Consider the following 17,582-nt stretch of genomic DNA (forward strand, 5'->3'; position numbering starts at 1 on the left):
TGCCTATGCAGGGGGTTGGACTCGATGATCTATTGAGGTCCCTTCTGACCCTAGCATCTATGAATCTATGAACCCTAATTTTCTATGATTGTAAGTGGCTGCTGAGGTTGGATTCCTGGCACGGGACTGCTGTCTGACCCAAAGGCCACCAAATTTAATAGAAAGACTCCCACTGTCTTCAACAAGCAGTAGATAAAGACAATAGTACTACTATTACATGCTCTGGACTGACCTGACCCCTCCCATGGAAAATGCATGGAGCCTGGAGAATGGGCAGAAAAACTCCATGCATTTTCAGGACACTTTGCAAAGAGAACTTATGATGGGGCTTCTACCAGCAGCAGGCCCAGAATCACCAATGTTAATGTAATATTTCTTGGACAGAACCTGTTTCCCATACTGTGAGCTTTCAGAATACTAAATAGAGCACAATGAAAAGAAAATGTCATCTGATCTTTCAACCAGAGAAAAGGACTCTTAGATAAAACCAAGAATAGATACAGCCCATGCCAATCATTACTGAAATTCAGGAATTAATTTTAGTCACATCAGCATCTTCCATTCTTTTTGCTGATCCTGGAGAGGAGAATTGGCAAGATACCATCAGTGCAGGGAAAACTTTAGCACAACTGATACAACAGGTGCTCTTGGCAAAATAAAAGGAGCTGTCACACACCTCATTCTCACCATGAAATCAGTAGGTTCCTAACTATGATTAAAGTAATGTTAGAGAAGTAGCTAGCCATGTTAGTCTGAAGTCAGTCAGAAGGCAGGGTAGATATGCACTTTTATAGACTAGCTAAATAAGATATGGGGAATAGGGTTAATATTCTGTTCAACTGTCCCTCTCAGTGAAATGGACTCTCATCTACCAAAGGCCCAAATACCTGAACTTTCCATTCAAAATTTGCACAATAAACTGATATTCCTGTGCAGCGAATAGCTATGGTTTGCCATGCTTGGTGCAGCTAGTTGCTAGGATGAAGCTAGGTTATTTTGTCCATGTTGGGACTGGCTCCTGGCATCAGCATGGGTTTAAATGTGCCTCTCTCAGGCCTGTTTCCCCTTCTGCTGCTTCCTCTCATTTGCTGTGTCTAATGCCCAACAAAGCCAGTTATAAACAGCACAGTACTGATGTAACACATCTGAGAAACAGACTTCCTGAAATGTGTTCCCAAACCCACCAAGGAGTATATTATGTAGATTCAATCAACACCTTTTTACCTGGGGCTGTGAAGGCGTGCATGGATGACAAGATATTACAAACCAATATATTCAATAAATGCATTAAGCAATTGCACAAGATGCAGCTAGACAGATAGTGCTTAACTAGGTATGTAGTAGGGCTGCTTTTCCAAACCTCAGGCCAGACCTTTGGCACAAACTCACTTCAATGAGATGGATAAGGACTTAGCATATGACTGCACTTTTTGCTAGATGGAATGTGCAAAATTGCTGGCCAAAAGACAATTAGTCAGACAAGCATCTGCCCATGACCTTCATGTCTGGAACCAGCATGCACACACTACACACTCATAGTATTAACCACAGCCTGCTTTTTTTAGCAGTGACATCTCAGCCAAAGCCTTGCTCAAATGGCCAGCAAAGGAAACATTGAAATTATTTGAAGACCTTGACTACTGCTTCCAAACACCACAAATGGCTTCTGCTCTTTCCGTGAGAGAATCAGGTAGATCCTGACTTGATCATATTCTCCTCTTCTCACTACAGCTCCACTCATTCAGCAAGGAACAGAGACTAAGACTATATCACAGCAGTGAGAGGGACCATTAGGATTTCATAGCTATCTGAGCTAACTGACTTCTATTTATCTGAGTGGAAATTAAATCCTGAAATTTCAAAAATTCTTTTTTGCTATACACTAAGCTGCCCTTAATGCTAGGAAACCCAATCCATGACGTTTTTAGCCTAGTGATTCTCATGCAGGGTGTCAAAACACTCCAGGGTGTCACAAGGATCCTTGAGATCCTTTCAAGGACCACCAGCACTAGATGGTGTTAAGGCAGCAATGTGGCTGATCAGAGTCAGTTCTGAAGTATAAACATTGAATTGCCTCCCTTCTCCAATCCCCATGGGATTCATCCTACAAATCTGAGAGATCCTTTTGAATTCTGTGTCCCAGCCAAGACAGGATAAAGGAATACCTTGTAGTCTATTCACAGAAAGAGAGGCTTCAAAATGAAACTGCACATGTTTGTTGTTTCTATATTTAAATACCTGGGACGTGCTCAAATACTTTAGTGAGGGAAGCTGTATAAATGCCTAGATAACAGATTGATTATACCCACCTTAAAACACAATATGCAGGCTGTGAAAGGAAAAGGAAAAACCCAGCAAAATGATGTATGAAGATCTTAATTTAGATAAAGTCTGTCCAAGATGCCTGTCAGCACTGTATCCAAGGCCAAGATTCTTAAAGGTTTCTAGATGCCTAGCTGCTAAATCTTTCATAATTTGGGCTTAAGTGCCTTCCTGAACTAAGAATTCCTCACTGAAAAATCAAAACCACTTGGAAATCATTAAATGTAGTTGAGCAGAAAGCCTGGTATTCACTTCAGATATGAAACAGATGAAAGATGGGACCATTCTCATGTTACAGAAAGCAATAGTGTTGAGTACAATTCTTACATATTTTTCTAGCAGTTTTGTCTTTCCATTTTAATAACAGCCAAATCTGTATCATGTATATATTAGACTGTATTGTGTATATATCATGTATATATTAGAGCTATATTAGACATGATAGCATTTTTTCTGAGCACAGCTAAGAGAGACTCGCATTTAGGAGAACCCTAGCCAGAACAGTAAGAGTGGCTACTTTTCTTAGGAGCCCCAGCTGTTTGAGGTATATCCAACAGGGGAATGGTCTTCATCCAGTCTTCTGATCTGAGGAAGACACAGTCTGAATAAGAATATATACATAAAGGGTCCATATTCTGGTCGCAGTTATACCACCAGACAAATCTGAAGCAATTCCACTAAAGCCAATGAAGTGGTCTGGATTTATACCACTGGTATATTCATTTCATGTGAGCTTCACTGACTGGTGGCACAGGCTTAGGCTGTAAGCACGCTAAGGAAGTGGGATCATGCATACTCATTCTAAACTTTAACTTCCCCTGTCATGGGGTCTTATGCCAATCTCCAGTCAAGCAGCTTGAGATGCTCCACCCAATTTATCATTAGCTAGGTTGCTATACCAGCCTGTCACCACTGCATGACTAAATTGGCACTATCAGTTTTTAACCCCCCCCACCGGCTTTATTAAAGACTTCCTGCAACTGCCTTGTCCTAGCAGGTGTGTGCTCTAACATGCCTGCTTAGAGATGGCACTATGGTACTGCAGACTGGCAGACAATCTATTATCTCTGTGTGGGAGGCCCATTCCTTGTTGCCATCTGTCTCAGTCCATTTCTCCCTACCTCTAGAAAAGCAAAACTTAAGATAAATCCTGCTCTCATTGACTGCAAAGGAGCAGGATTCCTCTCCTGTACCTCATTCTACTGTTCTGATCATTGTTGGTTCCATGTTTATTAATTATCCTATGAATCCTCCTGCCTTTTTTATTTTTGCATTAAATCCCTTCATTTTATTTTGTTTGAATGGTAAAAAATGGTTTATATTACCAGTAAGCAGTTCAGTTTCCACAAGCATGGGTCAATGATTCTTAGCCAGGGTGCTGTAGCCTGGGGTGGGGGTGGGAGGTGAGTAGGGTGACTGTCCCGGGTGCCAAAGTGAAAGGGCTCCAACAGACACTGCCCAGCCAGGGTGACACAGAGCCACAAGTGGCTCATTTGGGGGGTGCAGGGGTCGAGGGCGGGTGGCTTCTGCTGCTGCTGCTGCATACACTCCTGGGGAAGCATGGGGGGTGGGGGGGCATGTGCCCCCCAGCTCTGTGCATGGGGCGAGAGTGGGCTGCCGCTGCGGACTTGCTCAGGTGCCAGACTTCCTTGCTACAGTACTGGCTGTAGCACTCTGGGGTGCTGTGAGTAAAGCTGCTATGAAGTGCTGTCCAATAATGTCAGTTTTGCAAACATGTACATACAATTCACAAGATAAAAGCAGAGATTTCAAATAGAAATCCACAATATCAAAAACATTCTGACCTGGTGTGAACTTTCTGAGTTCTTTACAAACAGACAAATGGCTCTATTGTTTTTCTGTATCAAGAAACAAATGAAGAGCTGGCATTTTCCAAGGGGTGCCAAGGGATGAGTCTAAAAATGTTAAGAACCACTGCTATTGGTAGTCCATGGTAGGGGAGGAGTGCTTTTGGAAATGAAATGATCTTATCTGAAGTGAAAGACAAAAGGAAATTCACAAGCACAGATGACCTGAGCAAATGCTAGAAGCTATTTTACAAAGAGGAGGCGGAGCTACTTCAAAGTTCTTACCAAGTTCAGTGAGGAAAAACTTTCTTTTAGTATAGTTGCTTAAGTAGACACTGCTATAGTACAATTCAACACTTTTACAAGACTTCATTTTTATGTTCATAGCAACTGACAGTGTTCAAAAAACATTTGATATCAGATACTAAAGGTTGACAGCAGCTGTTCTGGAAAATTACTAGATTCCTTGGCAGCCAGCATAGCCTGATACAGGAGAATGGAGAGTGGAAGAGGCACAAGGGTGTCCCCCTGAGACTTCTGTGATCAGCCCTACTGGATGTTTGAAAATCTAGCAGGGGAAAGACCCAGCCTAGTCCAGAGTAATTCACACTGTCTTCACTGAAGTGCTGGTGTGACTGCTCAATATTACACCGAAATAATCATGGAGATAAAGCTTCACTGGATCTAGGGACCTACAGATTATTTTTGATTGATCAGCTTTGTCAATGTAACTCATTGCCTTTCTTCTGGGAGATTCCTAGCTATTATTATCCATCTTTGAATCATATATTGCTGCACATCACCAGAGCAGTTGAACACCTACATAAAACTGATAAACAATCGTGGAGGTCCTAGCAGGCTTTCGGGTACTGGTTCAACATGGCTCAAGTTGAACATGGCACCTCCAGATTGCCGTCCAATGGCCTTTGGGGAGGCTTATATGAAGTGAATTGGTCTGGGTCCAGTTCCTAGCAAACAATGATCCATATCTTAAAAATCAGCAGGACTAATGGCACTGCTGCCACCAGTATCAGGCCTAAGAGGACTATTGACCATAAACCTCTAGAGATGGCTAGTAGGCCTGTGCAAAACAGCAAGTATTCACTTTGAATTTGGCTTTGGCCTATTTGGAAGGACAGTGATTCGATTTGGTGATTCAAATCACTGTCCCAATTCAGATTCGGATGATTCAGATTCGGAGATTCAGCACTGATTTGGCAATAAACTGTAATAGGGAATCACTAAAATACCTATATCTTTGTCTTTTTTTTGCAGATTTGGATGAAAACAGCATGAAGCCTGCCATGTTTCAAGGAGATAGATGCAGGGGTTTCTGTGGAAGTGCACCTCAAACTGTTGAAAACAAAACTCATATCACTTGTGTGTGTTAAGGCAAAGCAGGATGAATGAAGCGGGGATGGTAGCCCCTTGTGCAGGCATGAGGCCTGCCAGGTTTCAGGCAGAGTGGTGCAGAGGTTTCTGTGAAAGTGCACCTCAAGGCTCTGAAAGCAAATGAAAAAAGCAAATAGGTGCGGAGTGAGGAGGGTGGCACTCACTCTGTCTGCATGTGGAGCTTGGGGAACCCCAGCAGTGGGAGGTTCACCTTGAGGAACACCAGCTGCTCCACCAAACCAGGATCCAAGGAGGTACGGTGGGGTATCACAACATCACCAGCAATGCTGAACACCCTCTTGCTTGGAACACTGGTTGGTGGACAGGACAGGTGATCCCGGCAACCGTGGCCAGATTTTGCCATACCTGGCAGCAAGTTGCCCAATAAGCCAAGGGGTCACACTGCTGCAGCTCCACATCCTCGGCAGATAGGTAGCCACTGAGACCTCCACGCTATCTGCCAGATGGTGGGGTCTGGTGCTTCTGGACCCCAACATTGAAGCCATGCCCTTGGCCCACATTGGCAGTTGGTGTGGTGGAGGAGATTGGCTGGTGGTTGGAGTGTAGGCACGGGAAAGTGAACCCCCCTTTTCCACCTCCCCCTGCCTCTGCCCTTCTGCCTCCCTGACTGTTCACCAGCACCTCTGTCCAGTGTTCGAGGGTTTTGCTGCTGCAGACACTTCCCTTCACCCTTCGGTTGCACATGCCCACCAGCACATGGACCGTACTGGACTGCAATGGATCCAGCCATTTTTTGATGCCCTCCTTCAGCTGCTTCACCAGTGCCTGAACCTCTGGTGAAAGTGACTTGCCCCAGCCAGGAACATCGATCCCCTGGAACTTCGCCATTTCATTCTCAAGCTCTTGCACTATGGGGATCACCTGGCTGAAGAGGGCATTGCCAGTGCTGAAACTCTCAGTGGCCTCAAGGAACAGCTTGAGGGCCACCAAGATCTGGGAGATGGTATCCCACTCCATTTTGTTAAGGGGGCTGCTGATCCCAATCTCCCCGACCAAGACCATCTCGTGGATGGCCTTCTGTTGCTCGACCAGTCTTCCCAGCATCACGTATGTGGAGTTTCACCAAGTCTTCACATCCTGCATAATTTTGTGCTGCAGGATACCCAGCTCTGCCTGTTTCTCCTGTGGCATCTTGCCCCCCTTGGTGCTCCGGTGGAAGTAGCTCACCACCTTCCTGCATTTCGAAATGAGCTGGCTGGTAGTGATGGTGCTGTCACCGGCAGCCCTGTCCCCCTCCAAGGCATCCCTGACTATGAGGTAGAACTTGTGTGCCACACAGCGGATGCCAACAAAGTTGGCATCATGCGCTGCCTTTACCATATTGGCCCCATTGTCGGTGACCATGAACCTGTGGGTGAGCTCACCCTGCCCAACAAGCCACACCTGCACCATGCAGTTCAGGGCCACCATGATCTCCCTTGCCATGTGGGACTCATCCATCACCTCCACTTGAAGGAGAGCCCACTGATGCCCTGACTGATTGCACCAGTTCCCTGAGGGAGAGGTAGGCGTGATCTCCACCCCAACTGCTCCAGATGTCTGAGGTGAAGTGCAAAGCTATCTGCAGACTTGCCTTCCACAGCTCCTCCCTCAAGTACTCCCTGCATGCCTCATACAGGGAGGGCACCACCGTCCTGCTAACGGTGGTGCATGGGGGCACTTGGTACGATGGGGTCACGAGCACCATGAGCCACCTGAACCCTGGATGCTCAACAAAGGAGAAGGGCTGGGTATCCAAAGTAAGCATCTCCCCAGTGCTCTGGGTGACTTTGCCTGCCTTGGGAACACCCCCCTCCCCTTTGTCTCTGCCTTTCCCTCACTGGTCCAGCGTGGCCTGCCTCTGCTTCTTGGGGACGGGAGCTTTGGAGCAAGAGGGGGACTTCTTTTGGGCATGCTCCCACTGGTGCCAGGCTGAGAAAGAACAAGGGCAAGGGGGTGCTGCCTCCTGAGATGCAGCAGCATTGCTGTGGTGGTGAAGTGTTTCACCTACTTGCCCCAACTGATCTGCCTTCAGCAGTGCTGGCAGGTAGCATACCTGGGATCATCTGCCACCTCAGAATGATCCCACATTGCACCGCCCACCTGCTTCTGGGTTGAGGGTGGGGATCCAGCCTTATCCCCCTCCTCACCAGGCAGAGGCACAACAACAGGAGGAGCTGAGTCACCTATCCCTACAACCTCCTCCAAAGTGCCTTCCAGAGAAGGAGACCTGCCTCTAGGGGCACTTTGAGGGGTGTGGAGCACAAACTCAGATTCCCCCTCCTTCCCCAGAATTTCCTTCACTGTGGCCCTCATCTCCTCTGCTTCCAGATCCAGCTCTTCCTCTGCCACTGAAAGGCTCACACTGGCAACTGAAATTGGGGTGGGGACTGTCATGCTGCTGCTGGTTAGTGGTGTTAGTGCAGTTGCAGGCACTGCTACCACCTCCTTGCTCCCACTAGCAGCAGAAGACTCATTGCTGCCAGGAAAGAGTCTATGTTTGGGGCAGGGGGAACTTGCAGCTCTCCCTCTACCCGCTCTCCCTCTGCTGCCAGAACACCTGGCACCTGCCTTTCCAGCACGCTTCATAATGTTTGGTGTGCGGGGGGTGTGTGTGTATGTAATATATGTTGTACTTTCCTGCACGGTGATGACAAAGTCAGGAAAAACACAGATTTCTTTTTGTGGAGGGAAAGAATCAAGATAGACTAACAAGAACATATAAGTGGATTTAGGGGGAAGAATAAGTTGAAAGGAATGGATAGGGATAAGAATAGGGATTGCAGGCAAGGGTAAGTAGGATACAAGTTACAAGAAGAGAGACTAGATAGCAAGAGACTAGCTGGCAAGTCAGAGCCTTTCAGACACTGCTGCTCCAAGAGAGAGAGCTCACAAAAGGCACAGATCACTTCAGACAGTTTTAAATGTTGTTTCTACATCCCTCTCCCAGAGCACTGCGATTGGAAGGGAACTCAGAGAAAGATCACAATCACTGGACAGGTACAGATGTCAATCTCAGAGCAGTCTCCCCGCCCCCCTCCCCGCCTTTTCCATATACGAAAGATCACCCTACCCCCATCCCTCTTCTCAGTTTGTTTGCTGCAAGCCTTCCAAATCAATTTGGAGGCTTCCGATTCAATTTTAACCTTTTAAAGGGTCTCCTGATTTGACTCGAATTTGGAGACTCGGCCACCAAATTGGGCCGAATCTCCTCCGAATTGAATCGGCTACCGAAGCTTCGTACAGCTCTAATGGCCAGCTCAGAGTAGGACTGAGGTGCACATGAGAGGAAGCTTGTTTTTCTGTAATCAAGGCCACCATTGTTCTGCAAATGGAGATTTCAGTCCCAGAGCTCCAAATTTAGCACCTTCCATAAACAGCAAAGCCACTTTAAAGCATCAAAAATTTTAATGGGAAAACAGCATTACTCCTTCCTCCAGCAACAGAAAGGTTAAGGCATCCCTTACCATCTTATATTGAGACTCAGAAGCCTTCATCTACCTGTGCTTTCTTATGCATTTGAAACACCCAGAAATCAAAGCTCTAGAATTCATTAAGCTATCATGCACTGCATGCCGTATGCCAACTTCAAAGGTAGCCATTGGTAATGCTGGGTCAGACATTAAGGACTCTGGGCTTCTGGCCTAACCAACAAGGGCCAAGCCTGACAGTTTTGGACCTGTTCTCACTCCAGGTGAGACTGACAGCAGTCAGTTTGGCCATCTATTTCAAAGAAGCAGGATTAGCTACCTCCCATTTACTGTGGGCTAGGAACAGGCAGTAATTTAAGTGGAGTACGTGAAGTGCAGTAAGCTCACAGGTTATTTCATCTTCCAGTAACTTGTTTGCATGCCCATGGCTATCCAGCACCCAGACAATGCTGATTTATGGAAAAGGATGCATTCCAGTTTTTTGCACAAATTAATGGAACACAAAAGTCTGGAGAACGTTGTTATTTAAGTATACAAAAAGGTGCTGACAAAGTCATTTTTTCCCAATTCCGATTGCTACTAATAAACATGCTTACAAACAACAAAATTTAACTCCATTATTCCACTGTATGAACTACAGTACTTCAAATAAAGAGCTTTGACATTTTTAACCTACAGATGACATTACAAAACCAACAATGCTTTCTTCAGTCAGTAAAACAGGTCAGGAATTGTGTGGGTGGCTGAATTATTGGGTACCTTTACATTCTGCAAAAAATATTTTTACATTTTGGATATTCTCCCCTCTCCTTTCAGCTAGATGTTAGTCCATAAATAGTTATTCAGTCATCTGCTAAAGACTGGGAGGATTTCTTAGTCAGCTGTTCAGGGCCCAGCTAACTTAAAAGACTGAATGCACTGGTGACTAACAGCTCCCCTCATCCCAGGGTCTGTTCCTTGTTTGACAAGGAAAAGTTATTCTCAGCAAGTGCCTGCATATTCCTTTCCTGGCACCCACCTTCAGCAAAGAAGGCGTTATCAAAGTGTGGGATTGGCAATGGAAGACACCTCTCAAGAATGAAGAATATAAACAGGTGCTAGCATAGAGTAATAGAGCCTTGCAAACTTGCCATGAAATTGTCACCCCAAAGACAAAATCTTATTGATGAGGATAACGATAAAAATAAGGTATGTTCATTTCTTCTTCCAAAAAGTTCCTCGTCCAAGGCAAGTAAAATTCTGCTAGTCTATACTGGGGTAATTTTGCATTTTTGTTCATTATGATGCATATTATCACTGCACATAGAGAAAATAAAAGTGTGTGTGTGTGTGTGATTTCTCACTGTTCATTATTATAGACCTGTACAGGCTAGGGCAATGGTTACAAGAGCTACTAGGCACAAAGCCAAATCCACAGCTGGTCTAAATTGATGCAAGTCTATTGTAATGGATAGAGTTATGCACACCTGGGGACTGGGCCCCTTATTTCTTACAAAATCCTACTTGTTTGATTATTACAGTAAAAAATAATCATTTATCATGCTGACACACACAGAAAAAAATGTGTATACCCAGTACATGCATATATGTACATATAACACATTGTGGATCTCATGGCTGAATCATTTGATCACAGTGAAATATGTGTAAATTAAGTGGGTATATGTATTATACATAAACACCTCCTATAGATACATTCCCCTCTCCTCCATGCAACCCCAGATACATTTCACCAGGACTCAATAAATCATTCAAGAACTTCATGCAATGCTGACCCTGAAATTCTTCACAGGCCTTGCACCATACCTGAACCCTGTGCTGGCTTGACTGATACTGGGATTGTCCTGGCCCCTTTCCTGTGAGGTCTTTAGTTTCAGCATCAGCTGTTCTGTGATGGTGGTGGGACTTCTGCTCATGATGGGCTTCCCTTTTTCTAGCTTCTGAATCAAACAAGATGCTGGTTAGCTTCTCAAAAGACTTCTCCATTTCTTCTTCAGAGTATTCCAGATGTTTGCCTGGAGTACTGGGATAGTAAGTGGTTGGTGGTGGAGAGCTTTTGCTTTCCTTTTCTTTCTTTACAGCCTCCAAATCAGGGTTTTGCTTCCTCAAAATAAGAATCAAGACAAGCAAGAACAGGCACAAGTAGACAACCCATACTTCTTCCATCGCAGCAACTAGATAACAAGGTGGCAGGTGCCTTAGATATACCTAAAAGAAAGAGAGCTGCCAACCAATAAAGTGAGTATTCAAGGCACGAGTCTTAATAATTGCCAGGGTCCAAGACAAAATTCTATTAAAGATGAAGAGCACTGGTAATTAAATCTGTCCAGAAATCTACCTAGGATGAAGTTCAATTTTTTAAAACACCTGAGCTTAAAAACTTCCCTTTGGATGAAAGGATTGTGTAGGAAAGTAACAAAAGCTTGTGAACAAATATTTTTGAGGACTTCTTTAAAAAACTCCCAAAAAGACACAGCTTCTGTGGAAAGTTACAAAATCAGCCCTTTCAGCTCCTTATGATCTCAAAACACGTGCGCGCATGCTTTCTCTTTTGTTGTTTTCAGGCTTTTAGTCAGGGTCACTTTGGTGCAGGGTGAGGATGACTTCAGAGGTAGAATCTAGAAGAATCCTAGGCACTTCACTGCCAGAATCCTTGTGAGATACCGTCACTCCGAGTCCAGTTCTCCTTCAGTGTCCAAATAAGATTTTTCTTCGATAATGACTGATATCGAAGATCAATATTTTTCTCAACAAAAATTCCAATCCAATAAAGGATTTAAAAAAATCGTAATTCAAGGTCTCTTTTTATTTTAATGGAAAATATAAAATAGGTTAACCCCACTGATCGTTAGATACTGATTCCCCCACCCCTTACTATTTAAAAATAGATTATAGGGCCAAAGTGAACAAGCAAGTCATTACTTGAGTTAAAGATTCAATGGGATTGAGTTCGGCGGCTTCTCTCTCTCTTGGCTTTAGGGAGTGGCAGTCCTAACTGGTGGTCCTAGATGTTGGGGCTCCAGAGATAACACCCAGGTAGCAGTTTGCTGGGAGCCCAAGATCCTGTGTTGGTGGTTCTTTAATGTCTAAGCACCCAGGCACCCAACAGCCCTACCAGGTTACTTCACACACCAGATGGGCAAATCAGACATCTATCAGTGTGCTCCCTTCAACCAATCCCAGGGGAAAAGGGAAGGAGGGGACTAACTGACTGGCCAATCACCTCTCTGCATTAAGCATAATAACCAAAAGGGAAGCAGGGCTGAGGGGCTGTCTGTACAGAGCCAGTAAGTGGGTGGGAAAAACTTGGCTGGAGGTATTGCTCTCTCCCCATCGGGGCAGGGGCTGACTGGAACAGGATTGTGTTTCATAGACTCTTCCAGAGGATCCTGTTACATATAAGTGTGCCAAACCTAAAAGGGGCAGACACTGTAGCCTGGTGTCTGCTGTCTCTGCCATAAAACCCTCTTTAGCTCAGCAGCTGGTGAACAACTCCAGACTTTTCCAGTTTGTTCCCAGACCCAGGAGTCTACCCCTCATTTTGCTGTAAAATATCCACAATGTGGAAGAGCACTGTGGCTTCTCATCTGCTACTGACTCTATACCACAGTGGATGCTCACCCCATGCATCAGGTAAAACCTGCAGGCACCGCTTAATGTCGCCACCCGAACATAGCCTAATGGCTTGACTTCCTTCCGTGCAAAGAACAATGGAGCAAAGACTTCACACATGAATAGCTCCTCTTTTCTTGCTCATTGTCTTAACTTGTTAGTGCTTTCAGGCTGGAACCAGTGTCTCCTATATGAACTTATAGTTCTAAGGGCAGCAAAGCCCTGATCCTAACTGTGGACTCTTGACACTACTCTAAATTACATTAAAAAATACTATAAGAATAAAGAAGCATAATGTGGAGAAAATAGTATGCGATTAGGTGATTTAGAACTGTCTACACACAAGGGAGCTGAATTTTTGCATAGGCAAGCTTCATGCTGTCCTTTCCTAACTTTTTCCTGCTTGATCTTGCAAACCCACTACAAAGATGCATTATAAAAAGTTAGCAGCACTCATTCAAAACAATTACCGCAGTGAAAATCTGTGGATTAGGTGAAGCCACTCTCTTAGCAGTTTAAGCATTATTGGTAACACAACACACTTAATACTTTCCATTAGCTACTGGAAAGTTCTTCCAGCAATCCACATCAATGAGTAGTTGGATCATTATCTCCTGGTAAGAATTTTGATAAGCAAAAAATTAGTTTTTATAAAATCCATAAAACAACTCAGTACACTAGAACAAAAACTGGTATATTACTAAAGCAATGGAAACATGTAAACATTTTCTCCAGTGTTTTTGTGAATGGCCTCAAAATGCTAGAACTATTGAGTGTTTTCATATTTTTTCATGTGTAATGCAAAACAGTCACACCTACAAGGAGTTTCAATAATACTCTGTTATGATGTTCTATACAGCCTCTATGATGGATGCACTTCTCAGAAAACATAAGAATCACTTTTCCAAGTGCTAAGTGCTTAAGATAAAGGCAGTACTGTATCTTAAACATTGATCTGACTCTGCATCTTTTTACCTGGTGCATTACCAAAATGTCAGGGCTCTCAGGAACACAGCTATTAAGAGCTTAGTTTTGCAAGACTTGAAAAAAGATACACAAACCACACATTTCAGGAGGCAATTTATTATACTAAAGTCAAGATATACAAGAATTTCCTTGTTAAATTCAGTAACAGTTTCTTGAAGTCCTCTCCACTAAGTATCATCCCTTTTCTTTCAGCTGTTCTTACTACACTAAAAAAAATCTAGTCATGCACCACTGCTGCCCACCCACACAACATGATTTATAAGGTTGTCAAATAGGAAAAAATAGTGATCCTCCAGGGACCTATTGCTCCATGATTACTCCAGTGCTCCTCCAGGGACCCATCACTCCTTTAAGCAGTGAACTGTTCTTTCTAATTTTTATAGATCTTTTCCAGAAATGCTGTTTTTCATAGGCATATTAGCCAAACCATCATCACAGCTTTGGAAATGCACTAATCAACTGTTTGGAAAACAAAAGAGTTTTTATTTGATACACATCAAATAGATACTTTTAACTCAAAGGAACCTCCCTGCCCTCCCATTTTATTTTGCATCCATCCAAGGTTCAGTATGGAGCTGATGCATCCTTCTGGTAAAAAAAGAGCTAGATATGGTGAGGCACAACTGCTTGCCCAGCTGACTACTCAAAGGCTGCTTCTTTCAAGGTTTAGCTGTGCTTCCTCCAGAGCTCCCATTGCTTGGCCAACCCAAAAAGCAAAAACTGCTGACTCAGAAACCAAAGTCTTCACTGGATAGCTGTAGCTGGTTCTTCTTCTACGTCACTGAACTGGTTTAAATCAATCTTTACAACAACTTCAACACTGCTGCTGGAGTTCACCACTGACACAATGCTGTTTAGTGAAACAAAGGAACGGCCAAGTCACCTATGGTTCACCCACTCTCTCCCCACAAGATGCTGAGTATTTACATGTTAAACAGGACAGAAATCCCCAAAACCGGCAAAGCCTGGAAGCTATAGGATCCAAAAAGGCCTAACAGACAGCAAGGGTTACACTGCCCAATGTGATGCTGCTTTCTCCTCCTGCCTTTTCCATTCTCCAATGAGAGCCTGGATTCTCTGGCTAACAGTGTTACTTACTACTTACTTTGTGTTGTCTCCTCCATAATATATGTAGTTTGTGCTATGAGAGAGAGACAGAGAGAGAGAGACAGAGAGAGAATTACCCTATCAAGAAAATTATTCCATGGAACTAGCACTGAGCTAGAATAAATTCAGTGACCACCTGATTCCATAGTGGTTGCCTGCAAAGGCACCTTTCTGAGGGGTGAGTGATAAAAGGGGTCCAACCAGAAGACTTGAGTCTGGAAGCTATATGTGCTGTAGGTGGAGCTGTTACATATGCCCACCCTAAGGTAGTTTGGGAGTGTTTTCACTATGAAAATATGTAGGCTTCCAATGCAATGCCTTGATTGGTATTCTTCCATCCCCTAAAACTATACAAGCTTTGGCAACATTTTCAGCAATTAAAAATCAAATTGATGCATCCAAGAAACTTTCTTAGAAAAAATTAAAGCAAAACTCCTCTTGGGAAGTTGTAAATACAAATGAATCCATGTCGGATGCTCTGGGGGACTGTGTGTGGCTGAGAGGATCAGAATGGGATTCTGCTGGATGTAGGCTTTTCTTGGAGGATCCTGTATGCTTCCTGAAAACCTGGCTGCTCTTTCGGCGTGTGCTCTCACTCACTTCTGTGACCTTAGCAGACTTGGCAGCTTACAAAAGGGAAGAAAAAGAGAAAAAAAAAAAAACCACATGATGTTATGGCTCCCTTTGCACCACTATTTTGTCCCGTTGAGTATTCTGTCCTGTTGAGCTCCAAGGAAGGAAGCATTCCTTCCCCCTCTATAGACATGTCTTCCCATAGGTTCATAGATTGTAAGGGGCTGGAAGGGACCTCACAAGATCATCGGGTCCAGTTCCCCTGCACTAGGCAGGAAAAACAACTGGGGTCAGGTGACCTCAGCGAGGTGATCATCCAGTCTCCTCTTGAAGATTTCCAGGGTAGGTGACTGCACCACCTCAGGACACCCTGACTGTGAAGAAGTTTTTCCTAGTGTTAAGCCTGAAACGGTCTTCCAGGAGTCTGTGGCCATTACTCCTGGTTTTCCCCAAGGGTGCCCTGGTGAACAGTTGGTAAGTCTGGAGGTAAGTCTATTTCTCATACCTGTATGCATGAGCTTCAGCTGCTTCTGCCTCTCCTCCTCCATCTTCTTCCTGTAGTCTCCGAACATAGCTCGCATGACCTGGCGTTTCTTTGCTAGCACAGCTTTGTCACTGTGCAGTGTCCTGATGGCACGCAGGGCCTCATCAACTGAAACATTGGAAGGGAGGGAGATACAAACGCAGCATAAATCTCTCCTTTATGCCTTTATGCTCTCAACCTTCAGCAAGATTCTCTGTGGTTTGCTTGCTTGCTTACCTTGCTTTGGAGTGGATTTCTGCATCTTCAGGCCTAGTTCCAGCTGCTCCACACACCAGTCCACTTCTCTTCGAAGCTGTTCATCTGACTATGATGTAAAATAGAACATAAAGATGAAACAAAAATTAACTATCTAAAAACTGAAGTACTAGTCAAACAAATCAAACGACCTATAGATTTAGATGTACATTCATGTGTTCATTCCCTAGGACAGGGGCGGCCAACCTGCGGCTCTGGAGCCACAGGCAGTTCTTCAGAAGTTGTCTCCTTGAATCTCTGCACAAGCACATGGTGACCAGCTTCCAAATAGTCCAAATGGAAACTGGTCACGATGTGCTTGTGGAAAGATTCAAGGAGACGCATATTAATTTCTGAAGAGCTGCCCGTGGCTCTGGAGCTGCAGGTTGGCCACTGCTGCCCTAGGAAGTAGCTTTACAGACTTAATATTTTGGCTGTAGTACCTTTCATTGAATGGGCTATCAATGACTTCCAGGGCCATCTAGCCCAAACCCCTGCACAGATGCAGTGTTCACTAACACATCCCAGACACACGACTGCCCTGCCATTTCTGAAAACCTCCGTCACAGGCAGGGTCCTACAGGAGGGCCGTGATCTCAAGGCCCCTTTCCGTGCCAAGTTGGCCCAAGGGCACCCTCAGTTTCTCACCCGCCATGTCTTTGATGACACAATATAAGGGAGGCTACCTTTTCCGCCCTCTTGGTCACATCTTGCTGTAGTCTCTGCCCTGTGTACTCTCGGACCCCTTGTGGGTCCCGCTCTACAAATGGGTGCTTCCGGGGCACCCTAGCCTTAGGGGCTATGTGTGGCTCCTACCACCCCAATACCATGCCCCACAGATGTAATGGACATTATTCTGTCCCTCTCTCTGGTGTTCACGCCCTCTCTGGCGCTCGGGCTCTCCGCAGCCCTGTCTCTCTCTCTCTCTCTCTCCATGCCCTCCCTCCGGGCTCCTCAGTAAGGCCACTTTCTCTAGGGCCTTCTCGAGCGCTGCCCCCTTCTCTGGGGCCTTCTCTCGGTAACGCGGCCCACCTCTGGGGCCTCCTCTGTAACGCCACCCTCTCTCGGGGCTCCTCACCGCAATGCTGCCCTCTTCTCTGGGGCTTCTCAACTGCCCCTTTCTGGGGCTGAGGTCTATGTACCCCAAATGCTGCGCCTTCACTGGCGCTGGGGTCCTCACACTCCGCTGTGAGTCCCCTATGAGGCCTCCTCCGACCCCTAATAGCCTCACCCAAACCACCGGTGATAAACAGCAAAACAAAACACAAGCCCCTAGGCTACAACATAACTTAAAGCCGCCTGGCTAAAACCACGTTGCTCAAACATCCCAGGGCTGCCATCCTTTACCTGGCTTGGGCTGTACCTGTGGTCAGGCTTCTCCTTGCATCTTTGCTCAGGGAGCTCCCTCCTCTCTGGCTGCTAACAGGGAACTGCCTCTGGCCTCAGCCCCTAGGGTTTATAAGGGCCAGGCCCTGCCCCTTAGGGTCAGCTGGCTGCTGGCAGGTGTGGGTCACTTGCTGACTCCTGTTGCCCTGGCAACCAAGAGCTGAGCTCCTTATTCACTGCTAGGGC

At 45.2% G+C, this 17,582-nt stretch overlaps 1 protein-coding gene and 1 long non-coding RNA gene across 8 annotated transcripts in view; both read right to left on the reverse strand.

The window, feature by feature from the left end:
• The window catches only part of LOC112550312, a 34,024-nt gene extending 21,902 nt beyond the window's left edge, over positions 1–12,122 (reverse strand). Inside the window, exon 1 of the long non-coding RNA XR_003094088.1 lies at positions 10,760–12,122. This is a non-coding gene — a long non-coding RNA (uncharacterized LOC112550312). The remainder of the gene's footprint in view (positions 1–10,759) is intronic.
• A 1,510-nt stretch (positions 12,123–13,632) lies between these two features.
• Positions 13,633–17,582, reverse strand: part of AMDHD2 (amidohydrolase domain containing 2) — a 30,369-nt gene continuing 26,419 nt past the window's right edge. For 3 of the 7 annotated variants that reach the window (XM_014520258.2, XM_014520255.2, XM_025204312.1), the window contains 3 exons: positions 15,993–16,080; positions 15,738–15,884; positions 13,633–15,285 (listed from right to left, as the gene is read on the reverse strand). In XM_014520258.2, the coding sequence (XP_014375744.1) occupies positions 15,071–15,285; positions 15,738–15,884; positions 15,993–16,080 (450 nt within the window). In that variant the 3' untranslated portion in view covers positions 13,633–15,070. Of the gene's footprint in view, positions 15,286–15,737; positions 15,885–15,992; positions 16,081–17,582 lie in introns of those variants that run through there. The other 4 variants (XR_003094091.1, XR_003094090.1, XR_003094101.1 and 1 more) reach the window with 2 other exon arrangements.

The sequence above is a fragment of the Alligator sinensis genome, unplaced genomic scaffold (genome assembly GCF_000455745.1).
Source record: "Alligator sinensis unplaced genomic scaffold, ASM45574v1 scaffold404_1, whole genome shotgun sequence".
In the NCBI taxonomy this organism is placed as follows: domain Eukaryota; kingdom Metazoa; phylum Chordata; order Crocodylia; family Alligatoridae; genus Alligator; species Alligator sinensis.